We start from the raw sequence: 20366 nt of genomic DNA, 5'->3' as shown, positions 1-20366 counted from the left end.
CTTTATTGTAAACCCCATTTTTTTCAAATTGTATTGTACAAACTACATTCATACTTTATGATCTTCATAGAACTACTTTGATATCTACCCTTAGCTTGATGAATTATCCATATTATTTATATCATTGACCATCGTACGGTACGAACACCTTTTATTAGTGTACAATCCATGCGTCAACTCTATTTGGGATGAATTGAATTCAATTTGGTATGATATTTATTATGATTGTATTATACAAACATCGACTCCAACATTACACAACTTTTTGTCAAAGGTAGTACAGGCTGACTCCTTGAGATGAGATCCATCTCTCAAATCATCTCGTATGAAGTATGATTGTAATGTATGATCAGACACAACTTGTTGACTGATTTTCTACCAAAATATTTACATATAATCTTTCCATATGATCTCATGATCGTATGGTACAATATGTTCATTTTCTATTTAAATAGCCAACCTCATTCAATTTTTTTTTTATGTTACTCTTCAAACCCTCTCTTCTTGCATTCAAATCTTTGCAATGGCCAATGGAAAACACAGTCGACAACCCCACGGGGCTTCCTCCTCTTAGAACCCTACAGACGATCATTTCCTAACAGATTCTGATGAAGCTGCCTACATAAGCTATAAGGAAGCCAAGATCACACCTTCTTGGCTTTTGAATCAGTAGGTTCTTAGCTTCCTAGTTCTGAACCTCTTCAACTCTACTGCACTTCAATTTCTTCTAACCTTGGCTCATCCCTTCCATTCTGAAATCCTTTATCATTTTCTTGCAAACTTTAGTATTAGTGGGGATGTTACATTTATATCTTCCTAAGTGTGCTATCAATATGTAGAAATCACCAAGGCGAACATAGGAATTCACCTTCAACTAAACACTAGGGAAATATACCTCTTGCCATGTCCTCTAGATATAATTTTGAATGGAGTGCTATAAATCTTTTGCTTAGAAATGTTGCTCTAAACTTCCACCAACCCTTAGTACAAAGTCTAAATAGAAATGCCACGGTTATCCAACATATTCTGAGAATATCTATTATCCCTAAAGCTGGAGACCGGATAAATATGACTCCCATATTATTAATTGTCACCTACTTCATCATATTAAACACTTAAATGGATGAAGCTCAAATGCTAATTAACTATATCCAAAACCTCACTTCCATTTGACTTCTAACCACTAGGAGAAAGCCATATATCGCCCTAGAACATGTGATTGGATATATCCTGTATAGAAAGTACATCATCACATATCTTGCTCCTCTTGATCACACTCCAATCTTCTTTTTGGATGCCTCCTTTTGGATGTTATTTCATAGGGATCATAAGCTTGAAGATCCTCTCTTTGATGAAGAAGGAGAAGCTACCCCTGTAGCTAATCCTACACCTGCAACACCTCCTCACCACAACCAATATGAGGAGTTGATTCAGATATTTGACCATCTTGAGACTCGCCTAGATCAACAACAAACCCAATATGATAATGATATGGGTTGGTTCATGGAGCAATTTTGGATCATCCAACAACAATTTACCAACATCCAACAATAGTATGACATCTTTAGTCAGTTCTTACCACCTCTATAGCCACCTTCTAATCCACCTTCTAATCAAGATCCATCTCTATAGTAGTTTATTCATGTTGTACTTTTACTTTTATGTCTCTATTTTTATTTAGTGGTTTTTTGTTTTGTGTATGCATTGCACTTTTTCTTTCCAGTTCTTTTATATTATCCCGCTAAATTAAAAAATCTTTTTATTTCCATATGCTTATTTCTTCTCTCTTAAGTGGTACTTTTTCTCTCTAATTGGTTTTGTGTTCTTAGATCTCGTTTGTAAGCTTTTAACTTATCAAATCTGTAATGAAAGAAAAATGTGATACTGTTATTTGTACTATACAATTTGGATCATACTGTACAATTGAACTTGTAATGTACACCTTGGATTATACTGTATAAATGAATTCAAACTATATGACATGGACCGTACTATAAGAATAATCTCTCTTCAAGGCTCTTTACTGTTTTAATAAACATACTTCTATTTTGACTTAAAAGTTTAATAAGTAATTGTTGGCATTGTTAAAGCTTGAAGGATAAATGATTTTTAGGAAAATTTGATATCCCTTCATATTTTCTTTGCATGATAATTCCTTGAATGAACTTGAAATCTAAATCGAATTGGAGTTGAGATGGTTGAAATTAAAACACGTTCATTCTACTACATTTTTTAATATCATGAGTATTTTTGTAATTTGATAAACGAGATTCATTATTGTTTATAAATCAGGCTATTTATTCTTATTAGAAATATCGAGTTTGCTTTGTAGATTATTCCTTCTTATATAAGAGAGTGAGTTACTCATCTCTTCTATTTGGAAGATAATCTTTACAACTGAGATTCTTAAAGATTTAGAAAGAAAGCAGTTTACAAAAAATTTAAAAGAGGCATAAAATGAGCCAAAATCAAAAGATGCTCAATGATGCCAAAAATAAAAAGATGCACTAAGTATATCGAAAAAAAAGATGCACAATGTACGCCAAAAGCTGATAAAAGAGGCAAAAAATGAGCCCAACTTAAATTAGTTTCTCTTTATGATAAATCTTTAAATATTAGAAAATTCCTGTGTTTCAGAATATGGTTTATACTTGATCTTGGAAAATCTTGGTTCTTCATTATCACTTTTAAAGTAATATTCTATTTGATATATTTCATGCTAGTAGTTTGAAAAGTTTAAGTTTCCCTATCTAGTTGTAATTCTTGAATTAATTTTTTGTATAAACAAAGGATATTAGCCTGTGATGATGTTAAGTTGGGTGTGCAAACTCTAGAATTCAAATTCTCTAGTTGCAATAAAGTCAAACTTATCTTATTTATCTTTTTTGTTTGTAGAGTAAGTTTATTATATTCTAAAAATGTCCAGGAGAGTTCTCCCTTCTTAAGTTGTTAGTCATTTTGAGTCTGTTTGTTGTATACATTTTTTTTTTGTTTCTATTTTATGTTCTTCTTCCTTCTATTTACCCTCTTTTTATGATGTTAAAAAAGGGGAGTAGTATTTTGTCGTTTGTTATTATTATTGGAGTATTATTTTATTATTTGTTTTTGTTAGCATTGTTTGTATTAAAAAAAAGTTTTTACACGCCCTTTTTTAACAGTTCATTATCATCTAAGGGGGAGTTTAAAGGAAAGCATTTTTTTGAAAATTTAAAAATAATAACATTTGTCATCATCAAAAAGGGGGAGATTATTTCAAACCATATTCAAACACTATAATTTTGATGATAATAAACATTATTATGTTTGTTACTGTTTTTTCTTATTTCTGTGATATTTTGTTTTGTGTTTTTGCATGCTAACATTTCAAAAAATCAGTCCATCATTCACTTACAATTCTAATCAGCTCAAGATTGGGAAGACTAGGGTTACAGTCAGTTTTCATTTTATTATATATTTTCTCTTTTGTTTATGATATCATGTAATTGGGTAGATAACATTGTTGAGTAACCTAACACACACACAAGAGGAGATATACAATTGTTTTTTAGAGAGTTATTTTTTAAGTATTGTACGAAGTATTTTGTATTGTACGATTTTAATACATACTGTATGAACTATCATGCTTTGTCAAAACCATAGCCGCCAAGGTTAAGAAAGATACTAATTTTGGACTGATTGTACAGTATGAATTGGATTGTACTGTATGCCCTAAATAAAATATTTCTTAATTAATCCTGTAATATCAGGCAATCTAATAATGGACAATTATTATAATTGATCGTACTGCATAAATTAGTTCATACTATATAATTACCCATATATGAAATTCGTCATCCCATGGATCATACCAAACAAAATCAATGATTTTTGTACTGATTGTACCACACAATATCCACAGTGCTGGACGATTGCCCGTATACAAAATTGGCCATCCCAAGGATCGTCCCAAATGAATAGAAGGAATTTCTATAGATACTGTATGATATTTGAATCATACCATATGAGATTTTAATCATACCGTATAATTTTTAATAAAAGTTAAACATTTTGTCTGAAAGATCTTGTTGGATGAGTTTGAATTGAACTGATCGTACTATACAAATAAAAGATAGATCTCTTTATTTTTAGGGTTTATTGAAGCCGACTACTTAATATTTTCTAATACGCCTAATAGAGGATCTTTGTCTATTGAGACTTCAGAAGAGGGAGCCTTGAGGGAGAGAAAAAGGAGAGCTTTATGAGAGAAGAGAGGGAGATTTTGTGAGGGAGAAGTTGTGAGGGGATTCACAAGGTTGCTCCAAGCAAGAATCTTGCCTAGTATCTGTAAGCATGTACCTGGATTCTTCATGGCTCTGGAGAAGGAGTTCTTCAACAAAGATTGTGGTACTCAGACCATCATCAAGAGGGTGAAATAGAGTTGTTGTTTTCTAACCATCATGAGGAGGGTAAAAATAGAGTTATGGTTCTCTGACCGTCACGAGGAGGGTGAAAATAGAGTGGTGGTTCTCTTAACAAGATGAAAACTATAAATTTATAATTATCTTCCACAACAACGAAGCAGAACTTCCTTCATTTTAAATATTTAAAAATGTTTGTAATTTTTTCTAATTTTTATTATATATTTATTATGTATTTTTCATCGCTATGATGTTGGAATCTGTATATGGAGAGACAAAGAGAATGTGGTCCACATGCGACATAGGATATTGATAGCATATTACTCTATTGTGACTTATGTATAGAAGAAATTGAATTAGGTAATAGACCTACCACCCATTTCAATAAGGAAGGTTGGACAAACCTTATGACAAAATTTAATTCCTGGACTGGAATATCATATGATCGTACACAACTAAAGAATAAGTGAGATCAATTGAAGAAGGATTGGAAGTTGTGGAAAGAGCTGTTGCGTTGGGAGACTGGATTAGGGTGGAATCAAATAAAACAATTTATAGATGCTTCTAATGAATGGTGGAATGGTAAACTACAGGTATTAGTAATTAAAAAATTATAAAATACAATCATATTACATTATAATATATATATCATGACGGCGTTGGACGGACGACGTCTGTGATGGACAACGGAGCGGAAGCGGAACCCGATAACGGCATCTGCGACGGACGACGACGCTGGTGAATACGGCTCGATCTCCCGCTCGACTAAAGCTCGACGAGCTCGTTTTTGTTTTTCTGTCGAGTCGAGCTCGAGATTGACTTTCGAGCTCGGTTTTCGACAGCTGAGCTTGAGCCCCCCGACTCGAGCTCGACTCGACTAATTTGGACCCCTAGACTACCCACGGTAGTTACATAAAACAGTAAAAATATATTAATTATAACAGAGAAGTAGCTGTCGATTCTAACCAGGAAGCGCAGAGTAGCAGCTGCAACTAACCATTCTAATTCATGGCTCAAAGGAAATAGTTATTTTTATCAAATAAAACCTATCCTAACAAGAGTTTTGCCTGTGTAACATACTAACATAAAAATTCTTATGTTGTGCTAAATTCCGCACACATTAAAAAAAAAAAAACACTCAAAATGCTCACTAAATACCAATAAAAATTTGCCACGTATCCTCGAATCAACTTCATCAGCATAACCCATTATTAAACAGTTCATTGGATTTCAATTGTATTGCATGGACAAAAAACGTAATGATTTATTCCCCACCCACTCCTCCTTTTAACGCAACAAACATTACTTAATTAATCAAACATTATAAACTTTAAACCATGACCACCTATTTCTTTATGCATCTTAACATGGTCAACTTGGAGCGGAGGGCAAATTATTCTGTGCGGACACCGAACGTCATCCAGAGCCTAATGAAAATGCATTATGTCATTCCCTACTTGTCACCGAGGCTCAGTAGTGCTCGGTATTAGATGACGTGGCTGCACCTGATTCGTCTCTGGACGGTAAGCTGGTACAGTGTCCGCACAGAATAATCTCTTCAACTTGGAGAGAGCCATCCATCATCTCACACGTGTGGGGCAAACGAGTGGAGAAAGAGATAACTATTGCAAAGGTTATAGTGGCCAATAATGGCTTTTAGTCGAGGCTCCACCAGAGTTAGAGAAGGGGAGTGGAAGCCATCTTGGCAAGCATGGGCTAGCTTTATATTTTGCAGCTTCATGTTCTTCATCTTCTTCTAGTGATGCTTAGGAGTGAAGGAATGGCCGAGAGAAATAATGGCTTTGACCGGTTTCTTATAATTTCATATTGTGCTACTCCAACCTCTTTGCTGGGCGCGTGAGATGGAGCAGTTGAATATTGCATGTGTTTGGTCTTTTTTTTTTTTTTGGCTGACGGGGGAAAATTAGTGCAGAGTGCAGTCCACATTAAGTGGGGCTGTCAAAGAAAAAAAAAAGTTTGCTATTCATTTTTTATATTGTTTGGTCTTATTACTCTTATAAAATCATTTCTTTATTAAGTCGCATATGACAAAGTTAGTTCTAAATGTAGGATAACTTTCTGATTATTTTATTTTTAAGATAGTAACCACAATTTTATTGAGCTGCTATTCTATTATCATTTTTAAAAATTTTAAATGTACGAAAATTATTTTTTTGCAACCATATATAGTAGCGAAGTTAATTTCTCCACAATAACTTCACTACTAACTTTATAAGACACTGCAATTATCTCAAAGAGGATAAATTATTATGTGCGGTTTTCGGACGCCGTTTAGAGGCCAATTAAGACACATCACGTCACCAATACACTGTGTACCAATACTATGTATCGTTGTGTATCAGTGAAGTTGCATGCTCTGATTGACCTCCGGACGGTCCGTGACCGCACGTACTAATTTCTCCCCATATAGACCCTTATATGCATTTGTATATGCATGTATGTGTGTTTATGAAATTGAACATACACAATTTGATGAGCAGATATTAATAACTTTTGAGCTCTTTCAAGCTTAACTCATTTACAACTCTAATTTGAGATATTTGCTCAAGGTAAGTATGTTATGATTGAATATATTTTAATATTAATGAGAGAGAAAAGAGTATATTTAATGTCAATAATCTTGAAATTTTTTTCTTAATGGATGATCATGCATCTATTGGTACACAGAAAGTTGCACACGAAGTCTTTTTTTTTTTCCTTCTCTTGATATCTGCTGCATGTGAGTCAGTTCTCATATAATGTTAGTGACGACATATCTCAAAATGGACACTCAGATATTAATAGTGATGCATGGTCAAATATTTTAGAAGATTATCTGATGGTGTGTCGACAGAATGCGATGGAAGTGATTGCATATTCTGACCGGTGAATGTGCAGAAAAATTATTCTATGCTGTCAGCGAATGGCTTTCAAAGTCGAATAAGAATCATATTTTTTTTTGTGTATGGCGCGGTATTAAGTGTTGTGGTTCATTCTGATTTATTTTTGAGCAGTTTGGTGACCGCACAGAATAATTTCTCTGTTGTGAACCCTTTCACTGGACTTCATTAATATATATATAATGCATAATAAATTTAATAAAATGGATTTAATTTACGATAAACAATTATAAAAATTGAATGAGAGAGATTTTATGAAATTTTGCTTGGAACTTCTAGATATAAGAAGCTAAAATCTGCTAAGACAATTCCTCTAAGATTTTGTGATTGGGATAACTTTTTATTGTTTTCTAAAGTAGTTTTTTAATAAAAAAAAAAATTCATTACAAATTTTTGCATTGAAAGCTACTTTGGAGAGCAGTAAGAAATTTGTCCCAAACGAAATCTCAGTCAGACATAAATGTATTAAATCAGTGTAAAAAACATACTAAATTAGACAAATTTTCAGGGAGATTTTGGATTAATTATAGAGATGATTTTTTTTTTCTTTTAATTATTTTGCTATGAATCCTTCCTCTTGGAGGTTCAAAATGGCTGATTGCAATTTGAAGAAGGAACCTTTGGGCATGCAATCTGGCTAGTCTAACCTAATAGTTGGGTGTTTTGACACTTAACCATTAGCTCTTGAGAATCAGAATGTTGGTGATTGGAAGTTTCTTGATGTTGACTTTTTATTTGTTGCGTCGGATTTAGGTCATGACATTGATGAAGCAGGTTTTCTACACTGCGACATCCCATAATATCACTTAAATGTACTATCAGGTATCACAAGCATAACCTCCATTTAAACATTATAACACATTAACATACAATTCCTTCAGTATAAAATTTATAAAAATTCTAATAAAATATCATTCACTGAATACATGGAAGCATCTAAAATTCAAGTACTCTAAATATAAACTTACATAGCCATTACAATAACCAAATAATACAAGAAAGTCATGTTTCATACCTCCAAAAATAGACTCACTAATAAATCTAACTTTAATATGAAATGAAGAAATACTTGGATATATAAATTAACTTGCATCCATCTTCTCCTTGCCCTTTTCTATAACAACAGTCAGTAAGAAAATACTTGTAAGCTGTGAGGCTCAATAAGATATGTAATTAAATAACATAATAAATTACAATGTTGAGCTAATAATTAGATCAACTTATCATTAACAGTAAAGCCTCAAAAACCTCATATTGAACTTCATCCTTTATGTCGATTGAGATAGATACTGAATATTTAATATTTTAAAAAATCTGATTATACTTTAACATATTCAATGGAGCCTAGTCAACCTGGCATTATTACCATTGAATTTATAGAGGTCCATTTTGCCTCTTAGGGATCCCTTTTGCCCCACATGCTATGTAGGTATCCATTTTTTTGGGGTCCCTTTTGGCCCATCTACTATCCAGGTTTCATATTGGGTCCCTTTTGCCAAGTTTATAATGTAGATATCATAACATAACATAACTAATCTTTATTAATTAAATATTTAATAACTCTCATATTCATACTTCAAAATTGATTCCCATGGTTAATGATTGATTCATCTGATATAGGAAGAAGTGGATATGCTTCTTACAACTAACATCATATACATAACATAAAGTCATCATGAATTTGTTATTTATAACAATCATGAATTTCCTTTATCATTTGCATGTATAAAATATTCATGCATGACATTTACCAATTTCTCTCATAAAAAAAATACATTAACAATTAAAAATATTAAACATTCTTATACTTGTTCATACCTCATACTTTCTTGATCATATAAATCTGATCTTACCAATACATGACATTAAATCTCCTATGCATACATTAAAATCATAAACTTTAATTAAAAATTTTGCATTCTTACCTCCTTGTCGAGGAGTTTCCTCCAATCCTCTACTTTGAATTCTTCTACGATTGTAAGTTACTTCAAAGCTCTCTCTTTGCATTTGATCAAAATTATCAATGACACCATAAGTTATAACATCTTTAAGAACTCCTACAGCCATAGGGAATCTACCTTAAGCACATATCTAAAGAACTTACCTTGATTTCCTTTTTCTCAAGTTTTATTCTTCCTTCAATGTTCTCACTTCCTTCTCACGTAAGAATCAAACTACAATTTATCACAAAATTCTATATTAACCACATCAAATCCTTAATTACAATGGTCACTAATTCCCATATTACTAATAGGATAATACCTATAATCAGCGATTACTGCACTGTTTTGAATTTCCTAATCAATGCCGAAATCTCTACCGGAAAGCCTACGATGAACATGGACTTTTGGATTGCTTGCAGAATAGACTTGCGAAACTCCACTGCACTGAATTCCCTCACAAGAAATTTCTAAAGGCTCTCCATTGTCTGATTATTTGATTTCTATACGATATTCTGAATTTTGTCTGATTATATATTTCTGTGAGAATATTTGAATTTTGTTTGATTCTCTGGATTCTGTACGAATATCTGAATTAAAGAATGGTTTGTTATGTATTATGTTTTGAGATTTCAGTTCAATGATTATTGGATTTAAAATGAACTATTTTTTTTAAAAGTTTATGAGAATTATTTTGGAATGAGGGAATCTGGGAATTTAGATCGGCTAGTGTAGTCTTGCTGAGCTGTTAGCTCACTGTGGTTATCTTCATGGTTTTTATGTTCTGGGAAAGGGAAAGAAGTTTTGAACTAGCCGTTCAGGATATAATCTGAAGTATAGGTATTTTTGTACTTTTGATTTTTGTACAGCCATAGCTAGTTTACTTTTTGTTATGTATTTTTTGTCTGAAGCCATGTACTGTAATATATATGACTATTTTGAAGAATGAGAAAGAAAATTATGGATGAGTTTTCTGTGTATTTGGAAGTTTGTAGTAGCTCTGTGTTTCTATATTCCTTTGTGTATTGGAAGAAAGTCTGAAAACAAATTCCAAAGCTAAATCTTGGATTCATCCGCCGCGACTCGACGCTATGGGATTCATTCCGATCGGGTTGGGTCGTGACACACAACTTGGGTGGAACTTCTGCTGCTTTATTACCTTTATGGAAGGCCCAAGCCTAAAAATCAGGTGGTGGTCCGAGTACAGCTATTTTTGGAGATATTTTCTTCTTTTTTGTTTGGATTGGTTGGCCTTTTCGTGTAGTGTAATCTCATAGTATGTATCCTTGCTCTTTGTGGCCATTTTTTTGGCATTGTGGTGTATTATTTTTTATTATCTAATGGAATTTTCTTTTCGTTAAAAAAAAAAAAATCATTAGCTCTTGAGTTCAATGCCTAGCGTACATGTGTGCGTATGTGAGTTTGCAATAAATTTGCAGGAGTGAATATCCATATAACTAAATTTGAAAGAAAATCGTTTGTGTTAGGATGTCTAGACGCAATTTGCAAGTGTCAAGATATGCCTAATAGCCTAACAATTTATGCTAAGATTAATACTACATATAATATCAAGGGTTGTACTAATCTCTGCGCAAATCTAAGGGTTGTTAAGCCCTTTCCAACACAAATCACATCAGACATTCTTGATGCAATTTTTTTTAATAAAAAAAGAAATAATTAAATACAATCTTATAAGTATATTATATTTTGAATTTTAATTAACTTTTAAATAAGATTAAATTATTAATTTCTAGGGGTTTTTACATGTATAACACTTAAAACTATCATACTTACCTATTAAACACCTAAACTTACCTATTTACTAATATACCACCTTAAGCCACACTCCGTTCCCTCCTGTCAAAGCAAAGCCGAAATAGTGCGAGAATCTCCTCTTTTCTTCGTTGATACTGGCACTGAACCATCTCTCTCACATTCGTCTTCCTAGGTTGGAGAAATATCTCGGGACTCTTATATGTTTCGCGAATCCTACGCTGCCATTTTTCTCCCTTTCGCAACATTGCCAAGGTAAGAAAATACTAGGAATCAAAATCGAGCACCGCAAATATTCAAACGGAGTGAATTGATATCATTTACAAAGAACACTTGATGTATCAGTATCGGTTTCCACCGGGGAACTCATGAACACCGAAGATAGCTAAATATTCTACAACATATATTTTCTATGAATCCACAGTAGTGTTATTAATTTTTTTGTAGAACAACAGTGTTATTGATTTTTTTTAGAACAACAATGTTATGGATTTTTTCTATGAATCCAATAGCTTGATATATTTTCATCAACACTAGTTTCGGTTTTTGTTTTTACAGCAGTTTTATTGATTTTTTTTACACCTCTTGGCCTGGAATCAACTTATTGTATATAATGGTATGTTTTCTAAGTTCTGTTTTATGTTTATTTTAATTTTAATTTTTAGAACCTCTAACGTAAATGCATATATGGACTGCAACAGTTTGTGTTCTATTATATTCAAATATGGAGGATATTGGACTGGGGTGAAGGGGCAATCCAGGATGAAATATGTTGGAGGAAGTCATAAAACATTAAATTTTGAGAGAGGCCAAATTAATTTGTTATTATTGAAAGAACAAATCGAAGCACTCTGTCCATGGATTAGGGGTCATGCATATGATTTACAATATCATTATAATGGCACATTGCCTAAAATTTATTTGCCAATTAGGAGTGATGCGGATGTTATGGACATGCTAACAGGAAGTTATAATGTCAATAGAATGGAGGTGGTGGTTGCAGTGAAAGAAGTTGAAGAAGATATGGGTCAATGTGGGAATATGGAAGATGTAACTGTAAACACTGGTTTGAACAATGACATAATTGTAGATGATTTGTGTTATGGTTCCTTAGCAGCCCAGGTTGAAGAATTACATATTGTAAGTGTTGGTTCGCGATATGAGGATTCATTAAGTTTTAAACAAGCTATTCATTCCAAAGCAATTTTAAAAAACTTTGCAATAAAGATTAAAGCTAGTGACAAATCAAGAGTGATAGCTACATGCACATATCGTGGATGTCCATGGAGAGTTCGTGCTTCATTATGTTCAAATGGTCATTCATTCGAAGTCATCTGGCTGAAGCAATTTGCTGCTCCGAATAAGCATGCTTTTTATTTGTTAGAAATCATCCTTGTATTAGCATGATGCCAAATAAGCAGAAGATACAAATGCTCCAATAGTAGCAATAGTAGATGTGAACGATCACAACATATTTTATAGTTTGTCAGAAGCAGTACAAGTTTGCATTGATTGAATAAAAGTTACAGTGAAGCAAAGTGACAATCATGCACAACTACATTTAATTACTATGAACGCATAATAAGATTAACAAAAATCACTATGACCAACAAGATTTTTAATTGTAACAGCTCGGCTCTAACTGAAAGTACATGTGTTGTACCACTTTCAGCAACATTTGAACTGCGGGAATTGCTATCATATTACAATTCATTAACTTCATCACACCAACGAAAATAATGGAAATCGTCTTCTGATCTTTTCCGGGAGCATCTGTAGAATTTTCTTCCTCTACTACGAGATTTGTAAGATGTAAATATCGTACATTGTAAGTTACAATGACCATATACTTGATTACTTAAATTTCTGATTGACATAGGCGAGGAACTCGAACTCATTGTAGATTGCCTTGTAGATTGCCTTCACAAAATACACCTTTAAAAAAATTAAAGAAAATGAAGACATGTATAAGTAAACAATTTATTGGCATTCAATTCATTCCAAAAATACACCTTGATATTTCATCAAACACCTATTGTGCATTTCTAAAATTACAAACACAACATAGTTAATGAAAACTTGAGAAGTTCACCCTAAACAACTAATGCAGAAGATTTGTTACATGGTGCCAAATGGACTAAATAACAACAAAAATTTCATATTAACCAGTCCAATATAAACCTGAAAAAAAAATGGAAGGAAGAACCTACCGTGCGAAAGGGCGAACGTTTAAGAAGAACCTAGCGGTGAGTGGCGAACATTTAAGAAGAGCCTAGCGGTGAGTTCCAACGGTGAAGAGGCGAACGAGTGCCGAGAGAGCGGATGTGCGAATAAGGGCGGAGTGGTGAACGAGAGAGGCGAACGAACGTCACAGAAGTGCTATAAAAGATTTAGAATGAGAGTTTGAGGTGATATATTAGTAAATATGTAACTTTAGGTGTTTAATAGGTAAATATAGCAGTTTTAAGTGTTATACATGTAAAAACCCCCTAATTTCTATCTTGATTAACATCAATAAATTGTAATGATGAGTAATATCATTAGAATCTTGCTAAAGTATCAATTAACATAATTAAAATTTTAATTATTGAGTATAGTGCTAATTATCAAAGTACTTAGTTGTTAATCGATTAAGTAGTCAATATATAATGAATTAGTTAATAATTTTTGAAAATGACTAATTATTTAATCAATACACCAAGTTAAATATTTCATTAATTATTTACTTGTTATTTAATTTTTGAAATGATTAAATGTACTTTTAATTATCTCATTAGTTACCTAATCATTAACTACTCATGTATGACAAGTTATAGAAAAAATGATGTTGTGAGAAATTTAGAAATCAACATACAAAATCAACAAGAACAATGTAATTATTTAATTATTATTTACACTATTAATTATATATTTAATAGTTTATATTTTAATTTATATTAATTTTTAATTACTCATTATATTGCTAACTATATAAATAAGTTAAATTAGATAATTAATTTATGCAATAATAATAATAATAATTATTTAATTATTAATATTTTAAATTATATTAATTAATTTAGCCAATATTAGTTCAGAGACATCTAGCGGGTGCTTTTCATCTTCTCTTTTTCGTCCTTGCTGTTCGGCTTCCTTGGTTCGCATGTAAGATTGCACGAGTCGCTTCTTCGGCTTCTTCATTGTCGTTCGACTTCGCTCCTTTGACGACGTTCCCTTCCTGTCGGATCGGAAGTAACGACATTTTGATCGGAAGAAAGACGGGAGCTCGCTCGCTGTGAAGGTAACTTTCTCCCATTCGCACGCTTTCTTCGGCCAAATCCCGTAAATCCGCCAAACTGCAGGATTTAGTAAATCCGGGATTTACGGAAAAAAGAGGGAAACGGAGGATTTATTCCGCTGTGAGATTTACGTCACTCCAACGGCGACGGTTTTGGTCGGCGGAAGATGTCTTACATGGTGGAAAAATTGTCGGAGCTGAGCATGGGAGGCGACAATTGGGCCTCGGACGTCCCAAACCTTCAAAAAAATCTCAGAATTCTTAACCAGGATCAGGTCTCATCTTGATTGTCGCTCTTGAATTTTTTTTTTTGTATAGTATAATTTTCTTTCAATAAAATAACAATTGGTGGAATCTGGAATAGGATGCGGTAGATTTGTATCAGAAAAAAATGAGAGTGATGTTTCAAAATGTCCAAAGATTGGATGGGCTGTGTTCCATCGGATTAATTTGCTCGAAGCTAAGCACGTTCATTGCCTCTGGTTAAGTTTCATTGAGATGCTTTAGATAAAGGAGATGCGTGTGGAAGGATACCTGCATAACAAGCATTTAATTTTTTTCAATAATGAAACTAGAGCAGCGACGGACGCTATCGTTAAATGAAGAATAAAAGTTTTGTGCTGAATGCTTGCATAAGTCAGCACATTTTGTTTTTGTGAGTCTGAATTCATTAAATTTTATTAGCAAAGGAAGTAAGGGGGATTTATTCTCTGTTTACATTGTGGTCCATATACCTGCATGGTCCTTTTCACTGTATAATAGTATCTGATCAGTATGGCAAAGATGGAACAAAGTTGGGTTTAGTATATTTTTTGAGGGATTATACGCCTACATGCTTTTATCTTGTGAGAGGGATATTTAATTTTTTCGTAAGGCAACATATTTATAGTTATTGTTTCTCGCAACACTCAAAATAGTTAAATTCTGCAAGAACATGGGGTCCGGTAGTTTGTAAAACCTCTGAAAAAAGCAAAAATTTGTAGGTTTGCAAACTGTTATCAGATTCCTTTAGAAGCTCTCCCTTTTTCATAAAGATTCATGAGTCTAGATTCCATGAATTATTATGGATAAATTATGGTTTTAATTTTCATGATTAGTGGCTTCAACGCTCGATATCTATTCATATTTTTCAAGATTGATATTTACCAACTCAATATCTATCTGCACTTAATTTTCCAAAATGGTGGCTAACTAAGTTAAGCTCCATTTAAATTTAATCATTCACACCTATCACCTCATGATACAACTATGAAAATATAAGAAATTAGTACATTGATGGACCCTACAATAAGAAGTAATCAAAATAGGAGAGGTAGAGGAAGATAGAGGACAGGAGGTGCCTTCTGATAAAGGAAGGAAGACAATTCTCTTGTGTTATTGTAAGGGGAATTCTTCGAGAATTTTTGCTATTTTTGATTCTAGCAAGAGAGGAAACTCTTGATTATGGTAAGGAATAGTTCTCATTTGGACTCCTGTAATAAAGAGGAGAAGAGAGTAATTGGAGCTACAATATCATCTTTTTCTCCAAGTTTAGCCATCATCTTTAAAGTAGGTGACCACATTTTCTCTAAGCTAAACAATGTGGTATTTTTTCCTATTTGGAACTTTGTGGGAATTGCAACCCTTTATGTACTTTCTTGACACTTGATAGATTATTCAATCTTTGTGCGATCGTGAATGTAGGTTTACCCAAATTGAACGACATAAAATTTGGTATTCTTTTTTATGACTATTTTCTAGTTACTTTTGGTTCATCGTGCTTATACTTGGGTTGAGGCACTCTCTTTCATGATTAATGAAATAATGGATTTGTTCGGAATTTATTATATTTGATATCTTTTTTATTATTTAAGTGCCGAAAGATATTTGAAATGCTTGAAGTGGTGCTGATGTGGGGAACCTAAAAATTTTGAAACATTGAAGTCAATGTAACTAGTGCATTGTTCTCTATTCTAATTAACCCAAATCAAACCACATAAATTTGGGTGCTTTTTTATGATTATTGATCTATTTTCTAGTTACTTTGTGGTTCACTGTTCTTACACTTGAGTTGAGGCACTCTCTTTCACAACACATGATTTATACAAAATGGAGATGATTAATGAAATAATGGATTTGGTGGATTGGACTGGAAATGTTTAGATTTGACATCGGATCAATGCAAAGTATAGAATTTTCCTTATTATTTAAGTGTTGAAAGATATTTGAAATGCTTGAAGTTATGCTGATGGGGGGAACCTAAAATTTTGAAACATCACAACACATGATTCATGCAAAATGGAGATGAATAATGAAATAATGAATTTGGTGGATTTGCTCGGAAATGTTTAGATTTGACATCATATCAATGCAAAGTATAGACTTTTCCTTATTATTTATGTGCTGGAAGATATTTGAAATGCTTGAAGCTGTGCTAATGGGGGGAACCTAAAAATTTTGAAACATCAAAGCCAATGAACCCAATGGATTGTTCTCTATTCTAATTAACATAGGCATTTTGACATCCAATGCATGTTGGCATTCATAGTGAAAAGGGTTAACAGGGTAGTTAATTCAGTATAGAAATGCTTATTATCTAATTAAGGATAAGCTGTGGCTGATGCTACATCCAAATAACATAATAACACTTATGCATTTTTTTTTTTAAATTTGGTTTGTAACAATAACTCATTAAGTTCATACTTAGCTTTTTTAATTAGGGAAAAAAAAGCAAAATTCACTATTGATACTATTTGCATTTTGTCATTTGTTATCCTAATTGGTTTGGGGATGGGTCTTTTGGTCGTATGGAGGTACTAAAAATAGAATTAGCTTTTGAAGACACTTGGTTGAGAAATTTCAGGGTTTCCTTTGCGTCATTTGAGGATCATGTACACTAATATAGATACGATGCATGTGGAAACAAGAATATGAATATGCATACTTATAATTCCACATATAGACAAGTATATTTATCTAATGAGTAATACAACCTATCTATCTATATTCATGTAATAAAAAATGCAATAAACTATCCATGCTTGTTGATGTGTGCTAACATGAATAGATACATTATTCCTTACTCATCTATTATGATGGATGGTGAGGGACAAAGTGTGTATTTATTCATTCTTTTGTGCCCGTAGGCATGTATTTGTGTGGGTGAGCATGGCAGGTGTGCTATTTTGGCACATGAATCAACTTGTTTGTAGGCGAGCTGATGAATGTATGGGTGCAGTGTGATGTGTCATTGTGGGTGTGTTTTGTGTGTTGCATGCATATGTGTATATGTGTGGGTGCATGTGTGTGCAAGCTGTGTTGTGGAAGAAAATGAAATTATATATATGCATAAAAACGATAATTCTTAGTATTTTACTGATGAATAATGATTGATAGGGAGGGAGGGAAAAATTATTAGTGTGTGAATAGTAGATATTAATATGCATGTTTATAATTATGCATACACTCAGATATATTCATGCAATGATAAATTTAACAACCTAGTTATTCTTGTTAAGAAATGTTGATGCAAACAAAAACATTAGTTCTCTCTCATATAGACCCCAGAAATGTTGATAAAAAATTTCTAGAATAAAAAGTAAATGATGAATGGGAATTCCTATAAGATTGACTAATATTCCATTAACTATGATGTCTCATCTATTTATTACGGGCTCCAATATTTTTTAAAATATCTTTAGAAAGGATATGCATATGAGATTTGAGTATCTAACTTTAAAAAATAAATAAAATAAAATTGTATCTACTTACAGCATATCAAAACATATATAGCACATACAGTGCCTCCTCAGAAGTGAATACGCTTCTTGATCGATTGTATGATTCAAGAGTCCAAATTTTAAAATGACCTCTTTCGTCATTCTCATTGAGTAAGTGAAATTTTTTATTTTCTTATGTTGAAATCTTCAATACAATTCATTTGCAATGACCTCTTTAAGCATTTTCATTTATTGAAATCTTGTTTAGCAGTTATTTTGTCTGATTCTTTCATGGTAATTGGTAAGATCACCTCTTTTAGCATATTCATGCGCAGGAAATTTAGCTTGATGTGATTACGAGATTCATGTTCTAATATTGTACTTGATTTACCATTAATTGATGTAGTGAAACAGGCATGTTATATTGCTATTTTATATATCATAATCTAGATTTACTGAAAGATTTACGTATTGTGTAACATTATGTATGCCAAATCAAACTTTGTTATGTACTTTTGACTAATGTGCTTTAACAAGGGAAGGGATGTGCTTTTTTTCCAGTACTCTATTTTTTTTTGTATTTATTTTAATTGCATGTATATATTTCTGTTTGTGGACTGCATGAAGTCTCTCAGTGTGTCACCAAAATATTATTTCTCATTTCTGTGATGATCATGGCAAAGCAATGTTCTTCTCTTTTAGTCTTAAGTATTAACAAACTCCATTGTTTAGACATCCTTCTCATATTCCATCCTACTCAATAATATGTGTTGATTACTAATTTTCTCATTTTTGACTAGATTGACCTTGCAAAGATGCTGTTGCATGAGGGACAAAGTCATCTCTTTGCCAATTGGGCTGAGCAAGGCGTTGACGATGAGAAGAAAACGTGCTTCTTCAACCAGGTTAAATTTTTTCAGATCATTTAATGAACTAGATGCTATTGAGAACTAATGCTTAATAATACACTAATACAGAGTGATAATTTTATTTTTACTAGAATGCTGCTTCTCATTAATAATGATATTGTTTATTATCATTTTTATTTTGTACGCATTTGCATTGGTTGTTGTCTAATTAGCTGTGAAGTTTTTTGAATACACGACTTTTGTGCTTAAACCATAGACTTATGAAAGGGAATGTGGCTCATGTTCTAAAAAAAAGTTATAACTTTGCACATGGTTTTATGATGGTTGAATGGGGGGAACTTTGCTCCTTATTGTTGATTTACCTCCGCATTGGATCATCTTGACACTTAGCATTATTGGTTTCCATTTACTGTATATTTCATATGAAGCTTGAAGAAAGTTATATTCTCTTGAGGGATTTCTAATATTTCATAAACTTAAACATGTATAACCTAAAAAGATTCTACTTGATTCTAATTATTCTTTGAAATACTAGGGAGGATGTTTTTTTTTTTTTTCATTTTTATTATTGCGATCTATTTATTGGTTCAGAACCCGAGTATAGTGATGTTCACATTCTGTCTCTAGAGCTTTATGCTGATGGAAAACCACAAAGCAGTGTGATGGATGCTTGTGCATTTGCTTGCATGCAGATGCCTTCACTGTATTGTGATTGTTATTATCTGTGCTAGCTTGTTGCTGGCAGTTTTTCTGCACACTATTATATTTATTTCGATAAATTTATATTTTCCATGCTTTTGTTGTTGAAGAATGCGTGCTTCTATAGGTGTCACGGCTGAATGCAAATTATCCTGGAGGTCTATCAGCATATATTCAAAAGGCAAGGCAACTTTTAGCAGATTCAAAAACAGGAAAAAATCCATTTGAGGGCTTCACACCATCTGTAAGAAAATTTATAACATTTCTTTCTTTATATTAGTTTAACACTGTTGCTCATTATGATTTGCATCGCATGGCTTCTTTTTCTTTTTTACTGAAGCTTTCTTTATGTAAGCACTGCAAATTTTTGAAGGTTAAATTGCAAGGAGGTCGTGTGTTAAGTCACTAGAAACAATGTTTAAGTTATTTCCGTTGGGACTTGGAGGTCGTGGGTTCACATTGTGAGCATGGTGTTAAGATCATGATAAAATTTTGAGCAAAATCAAATAAAGACGAGAGAACAAATGCATCAACTATATCAAACACAAGAAACAAGTTTTCGTAGTACGGTGATATTCATGTATGTCCATGACCGAATAAAGATTAAATATTTGACTGAGTTTTAAAAGGGATACATAGAGAGATATTGTACTTCATATAATAAAGATAATATACCACGTTGTCCATGTTATTGGTTGAGAGGGAGCATAACACTATATGTGAAGGATAAAATGTTGATGTTACTTAATGCAATAAAAAATTTGGGGGAGGGGGACCCAAATTTTTGATCACAAAAACAAACCCTCTAGTTAA

General features: G+C 32.6%; 1 protein-coding gene across 1 annotated transcript; it reads left to right on the top strand.

Annotated features, from left to right (window-relative positions):
• Positions 1-14106: 14106 nt before the first annotated feature.
• LOC110096190 (UDP-sugar pyrophosphorylase-like) lies at positions 14107-19833 on the top strand. Its single transcript, XM_020821995.2, has 4 exons — positions 14107-14290; positions 14352-14562; positions 18786-18890; positions 19681-19833. The coding sequence occupies exons 2-4, from the start codon at positions 14455-14457 to the stop codon at positions 19831-19833; spliced, it is 366 nt and encodes a 121-aa protein (XP_020677654.1). The 5' UTR covers positions 14107-14290; positions 14352-14454.
• Positions 19834-20366: the final 533 nt, after the last annotated feature.

The sequence above is a fragment of the Dendrobium catenatum genome, unplaced genomic scaffold (assembly GCF_001605985.2).
Source record: "Dendrobium catenatum unplaced genomic scaffold, ASM160598v2 fragScaff_scaffold_1666, whole genome shotgun sequence".
In the NCBI taxonomy this organism is placed as follows: domain Eukaryota; kingdom Viridiplantae; phylum Streptophyta; class Magnoliopsida; order Asparagales; family Orchidaceae; genus Dendrobium; species Dendrobium catenatum.
This window is presented reverse-complemented; position numbering and strand designations above follow the sequence as displayed.

Excerpts from the sequence above, each read along its gene's own strand:
- LOC110096190 (XM_020821995.2), top strand. The coding sequence starts at position 14,455 with ATGTCTTACATGGTGGAAAAATTGTCGGAGCTGAGCATGGGAGGCGAC. Across the intron at positions 14,563-18,785 it reads GAATTCTTAACCAGGATCAG|ATTGACCTTGCAAAGATGCT; the intron begins GTCTCATCTTGA and ends ATTTTTGACTAG. Across the intron at positions 18,891-19,680 it reads AAACGTGCTTCTTCAACCAG|GTGTCACGGCTGAATGCAAA; the intron begins GTTAAATTTTTT and ends GTGCTTCTATAG.